At 34.3% G+C, this 6,224-nt stretch overlaps 1 protein-coding gene across 1 annotated transcript; it reads right to left on the bottom strand.

The window, feature by feature from the left end:
* Window positions 1-1,704: 1,704 nt before the first annotated feature.
* LOC143546800 (DNA replication licensing factor MCM4-like) lies at window positions 1,705-2,441 on the bottom strand. The gene is made up of 4 exons (XM_077038384.1): window positions 2,295-2,441; window positions 2,075-2,212; window positions 1,925-1,978; window positions 1,705-1,855 (listed from the first exon to the last, which is right to left on the bottom strand). Exons 1-4 carry the CDS (start codon window positions 2,415-2,417, stop codon window positions 1,781-1,783), a joined length of 390 nt encoding a protein of 129 aa, XP_076894499.1. The 5' UTR covers window positions 2,418-2,441; the 3' UTR covers window positions 1,705-1,780.
* Window positions 2,442-6,224: the final 3,783 nt, after the last annotated feature.

The raw sequence follows: 6,224 nt of genomic DNA, 5'->3' as shown, positions 1-6,224 counted from the left end.
AGAACATGGAATTAGAACATCTACAAACCCTAATTAACTTCTCTTATCCCGCAGACATATTTGTAAGAAAAGAACACCTCCAAATCATCAGTGGCGAAGCTTGACCAAAATCATCGGGGGCCGAAGTTATGGATCTAGAAAATTTCGGGACAGCAGTTCGGTTTGGGTCGGGTCAAAGTCAAACAATAAAAAAATTTCGAGTCGGCGGGGCGGGGCGGGTCAAACAATATAAAATCTAAATAAATACTTTTTCTTCATTCATCTTACAAAAAACCCAAATACATATTTTGTTAACAACAAAAGACCTAAAATACTTAAGACGATTGCAAAGAAGGGTGATTGGGTGAGTACCTGTTGCAGCTTTTGACGATGAAAAATAATTATTTGATTTAGGTTTTGCCTCTGTTTTGCTTCATAGGTAAAGAAGAAAGAAAGAAAGGAGAAAGCAGAAAGCAGATTATGAGCTTTATAATAAGAGGGAAATGAATATGGGCGGGAGAAGATGAAATAGACGGGTGAAAGTACAGGAGTTGAGTTATGGGGTGCTACAGTAGCTTTTTATAAATGAAAAGTTACTGTATCATATCATAAATTAGGGATAGAGTATATAAATAGGGGATTGGATGGAGTGACTAATTGAAAGATTTTTTTAAAATTTAAGGATAGAGAGTGTTTTAATTGATGGGATAAGAATGCTCTAAGAGCATTCTTATCCAATCCACCATCTTTAACCTCATAATTTAACAAAAATTCACTACTTTTTAAAATACGCCTCTCATTTTAAAAACCACCACACATCCTAACCTCTATATTTATCTCTACATTCTTTTTTTATTATTTTTTCTCTTTCTATTCATTTACAATTTTAACTAAAGACTATTTTGTCTTATTATACTTTTCGTCTAAAATAATTCTAATAACCTTCAGAAAAATTGCGTTAAACGTTATGCAAGCCTAAAGTCGGCTCGAACTCATATAGTATATTAAACCAAACATTATAATCGATATGCGTTTAAATTTCTTCGTAGGTCCCAATTAACTTCATCCAAAATAGCACTTCATTGAACAACGCTTCAACTGAGTTCCATTTAGGGATGAGCTTTGTACTGTACCGGTACCAAAAATATCGATTCCGAAAATCGCGAATTCTTGATACCGGTATCGAAATATTCGGTTCGGTGCTGGTACGGTACCGGGATAATACCGGTACCGAAGGTAAAAATTCGTGAAATACCGGTTCCGGTACCGTAACGATCCCGAAAGTCGAAACTTTAGTACTGATTCAATAGTAGTACCGAATTTGCTCATCCCTAGTTCCATTTATTATGTTGACTTTGACCCGTTTGCAAATTCGCAGCAAACTTGACCTCCAATAAACCAAACAGTTCGCAGCAAATTCCCAATTAACTTCATCCAAAATAGATTAAAGTCTACTTGACCGATCCAAACATGCCATACACCATTTGTAGCCAACTGATGCGAAAATATTGCACTGTAACGCGAAAAGAAGCTTCACTAAACTGCACTTGTAATTATGAACTACTCGTATTAGCCTTCTAAAAATCTATAACCTGCTGCCAATACTGAGGTTAAACCATGCAGCAAATCCGAACACCTTTCATCTCATACACAAGCATTTCTAACTAACATCACACATATAATGTCAAAGCGTTCAACATATATATAACCCAAAAGTATACAAATGTCGCAATACTCCGTCTTGATGTTAATAAGCATACAATCTCTAGAACTTTTGTATGAAGCGGATATTAGCCTTTGCTCATACTCTTGTTACACTATCACCGCGGACATCCACCAACAACTCACCTGCAAGAGTACCAAGTGCATTTCGCAACTGCCAAAAAAAAAAATCTTAGGAGATGTTTAAAATAGTCCTGCTCAAGAAAAACAGAGCGACACTTACATCGTTAAGATGCAACTCAGCAATCTCGCTACGCTGCTTCAACTCTTCAAGCAGCTGTAGAGTAATTATGGTTTTCATATTAAATATTAATGCTTAATAACAATAAATAAGCTAACTGAAATATAAAAATAAAAATAAAAAAAGGCGCACCTCAACCATACGAATAGATGGACCTCCTTGTTGCAGCCTTTCCATAATAATGTTGCGAGTCAACGCAACCAAATTGTCTCTTTTCATTCTTTCGCTTGAAGAGACACCAGTAGTAATCTGGTCCATGTCAATGGTTCCTGTTAAGAAAACATCTTTATCAGTTACCTAACTAATTAACCAACTAACATGTATTTTGTTTTATCTTGTTTGAATGCTTTCCAGTGGCAGGATCGGTTGCAGGCTGCTGCAATGCAACTTCTAGAAGCCTAAAAGCCTCAACAACATCTTTCTTTTCAACCTCTTCTGAAAAGCGAATGCGGGCCAAAGCCTCGCTGAGGCGCATAACGCTCTCAAGTTGTCTAGGAGTAGCTGTAATAACCTGTTGATTCAAAGTTTAGCAAAATTTAACGACTTTTTTCGATTCGGCCCGTTTGAAAAAAAAAAGTTACAAAAAAATTGTAATGAAGTATAACAATTAACAACCTTTTTACTACTTCCTGGAAGTATAACAATTAACAACCGAATTTGCTCATCCCTAGTTCCATTTATTATGTTGACTTTGACCCGTTTGCAAATTCGCAGCAAACTTGACCTCCAATAAACCAAACAGTTCGCAGCAAATTCCCAATTAACTTCATCCAAAATAGATTAAAGTCTACTTGACCGATCCAAACATGCCATACACCATTTGTAGCCAACTGATGCGAAAATATTGCACTGTAACGCGAAAAGAAGCTTCACTAAACTGCACTTGTAATTATGAACTACTCGTATTAGCCTTCTAAAAATCTATAACCTGCTGCCAATACTGAAGGTAAATAAAATACCAAAATTACCCTTAGGGTTACTATGTTATCTTTTGGTTCGGACTCACTTTGCTTTATTGACACTTAACTTACCCATTAAAAGCAAACTTAATTTAATTTCATGACCCAACTTTGACCCCGACCCGTCAAGATTAACCCAACATTATAAAATACTCACAAAACAAATTAGAGTGTGGAATTTTACCTTATCATGATCGGTTATGCCACTTATATTTAATCGTTCAACTTGATCTAGGCACGAACAAAAAGTATTAGTGGCCTTTTGAATGCTAGACCATCGATTTGATAAAGACTTGATTGACCTTTCGTTTGTGGTTTCTTTATGTTGCTCGAAGTACAAATAGATATTTTCCCACAATTGAGAGTATTTCTGATCTGTTCCTTGAATGGAATCAAGGCTATGATTAAGCCATGCAGCAACGACTAGCTCGTCTTCTTTAGCGGTGAAGTTCACACCCCTTTTTGATTTCTTAACACTGTTTGCATTTGCGGGGAAAGGTGGAGAGTCGTCAAGGCTCACAATAGAATTCCCACAAAGAAGATCGGTGTAGGATACACCTTGATCTTGTGCATCCATACTCAAAACTACAATAGAGTACAAAGATTATTATATTAGGATTGGTAAAGAAATATAACAGTTTATTGAATGTGTTCTCTTATCTATTAATAGTCACAATAGTTTCATTAGCTGGCCAACGATTATAACACATACTGATTACATAAATGAACACAATTTAATTACCCTAATTATTTCATGTTCTACAAAACTTCATCCTATGTGGATAATTCCACTATAAGTACTACTTTGTAACTTTTATTGTATTAAATCAAGAAAAGAAAACAACTTGCATACTCTAAAAACAATAAAATGGACCAAATAAATTAAATAAATCCACACAAAGTTGAAACGTGTTAAATATGATGATAAAAGAAACCACCATCTTTATTCTCTATGAACAAATAAGTATACAACTCAACCCAAAACCCTAATCATGAACCAAATTACAATCCATCTAGAAACCCCAATAAACCCAAATTACTATCCAAGAACATGGAATTAGAACATCTACAAACCCTAATTAACTTCTCTTATCCCGCTGACATATTTGTAAGAAAAGAACACCTCCAAATCATCAGTGGCGAAGCTTGACCAAAATCATCGGGGGCCGAAGTTATGGATCTAGAAAATTTCGGGACAGCAGTTCGGTTTGGGTCGGGTCAAAGTCAAACAATAAAAAATTTTCGAGTCGGCGGGGCGGGGCGGGTCAAACAATATAAAATCTAAATAAATACTTTTTCTTCATTCATCTTACAAAAAACCCAAATACATATTTTGTTAACAACAAAAGACCTAAAATACTTAAGACGATTGCAAAGAAGGGTGATTGGGTGAGTACCTGTTGCAGCTTTTGACGATGAAAAATAATTATTTGATTTAGGTTTTGCCTCTGTTTTGCTTCATAGGTAAAGAAGAAAGAAAGAAAGAAGAAAGCAGAAAGCAGATTATGAGCTTTATAATAAGAGGGAAATGAATATGGGCGGGAGAAGATGAATTAGGCGGGTGAAAGTACAGGAGTTGAGTTATGGGGTGCTACAGTAGCTTTTTATAAATGAAAAGTTACTGTATCATATTTTCATAAATTAGGGATAGAGTATATAAATAGGGGATTGGATGGAGTGACTAATTGAAAGATTTTTTTAAAATTTAAGGATAGAGAGTGTTTTAATGGATGGGATAAGAATGCTCTAAGAGTATTCTCATTCCACTCTCTATCTTCAAACCAAAAATTACACTAAAACTCACTTTATCCTCTATTTCAATTAAATAATACTTTTTATACCTTTTATCATTACATTGTTTTTTTCCTTCACTCACAACCACTTTCAAAATATATTAAAAAATTATAGGGAATGAACAGTAACTTTTCAAATATATAGAAAAATCACTACTATTTCTAAAAATATAAAAACTCTTCACTCACAACACCCTAAATCACTCTCTAAATTATAAAAACACCCCTCACATAATATGAGGGGTTGGATGAGAATGCTCTAATAACTTAATAAATCACAAAAAAAAAAAAAAAAAAGGTACTCTAAAACAAGTTTTGTTTTCTTGTGTAAATTAAATGTATATGTTATCTGGATGTCTTTAAACTGGTCCGTATAATTTATTACTTCATATGGTGTCATGCATGGGTAAGTCACAACAGTACCCCTTTTTTCCTCGTCTCTAGCAGTAGGCATGGGTTCCTGGCCCTCATATCTCTCATACAAGATTAAAACAGAAAATACTGATGCATTGTGGCTTACCTACAACCATTAATTCGAACATGCCCATGTCACTTTTAAAGGCGATCTTGGTGTGGATTTCTTGGTTAGGTTCACCCCCATCAATGTGTTGTCGTCTATTCAATCTATCACCATGATCTCAAATACAAAACCTGACTTAATAGAATTTTCTCACAGCGGCGGGTTTCCAGCTTAATGGTGTTCTTGGGTGACATAAAGTGTAAAAATCAGTATAAATAGTTGACATCTCGCATTAAGAGGCTTAATAAGATATTGTGGGTATTTCTAAACGTTGTTCAAAAAGAAAAAAGCTGCACCCGACTTAAGCTTAAATATGAAAAGTAATGATGGTTGTACGTAAGTTTACCTATTTATGTTATTCATAACTGACATCATTGTTGTAAACTTAATTGTGTAATGTATCATGTTAGGTAATGATCATTTTCCCAATTTATGTTATTCTTATTTTATGTAAGATAGAATTCACATGTATTTAAGCATAACACCTAGGGATTTCAAGTTTTTGTTAGGCCATGTTGTGTTTGTCTTTTCAGAAGTTTCGAATCTACTTGGTTAAGAAAAAAAAGAGATTTTTTAGCTAAAAACTTAGTCCGCCTAGGAGAAAAATAGAATTTTAATTGGATTTACGACTTTACGGGTGGAAGTATCCCTTGCTTAATACTTTCATAATAAACTAGGTTATTGACTTGTGTACTACACTGCACAAATATAAAAATAGTCAATTAAAACACACACACACACATAGGGTGGAGTTATAATAAGAAGTGGAGTGTGTCTAAAAAGTGTAAGAAGTAATTTGGTGCGTTAGATTTGATGATCTGATGGTTTAGATGGAAAGTGTGTTTTGTAGGCTGTATGTTTTATTTTAATACTTGCTTTATAACACTTCAGGGGCATAATCGTCTGGTGTGTTATATTATATATGGAAACATTATCAATCTATAATTATCATTTTTTTAATCCAAATTTAAAGCACAACACCAAGAACATCACAAGATATATAACAGTGT

This window comes from Bidens hawaiensis, unplaced genomic scaffold, assembly GCF_021521415.1.
Source record: "Bidens hawaiensis isolate Kalapana, Puna unplaced genomic scaffold, B.hawaiensis_p1.1 tig00014466_1, whole genome shotgun sequence".
NCBI lineage: Eukaryota > Viridiplantae > Streptophyta > Magnoliopsida > Asterales > Asteraceae > Bidens > Bidens hawaiensis.
This window is presented reverse-complemented; position numbering and strand designations above follow the sequence as displayed.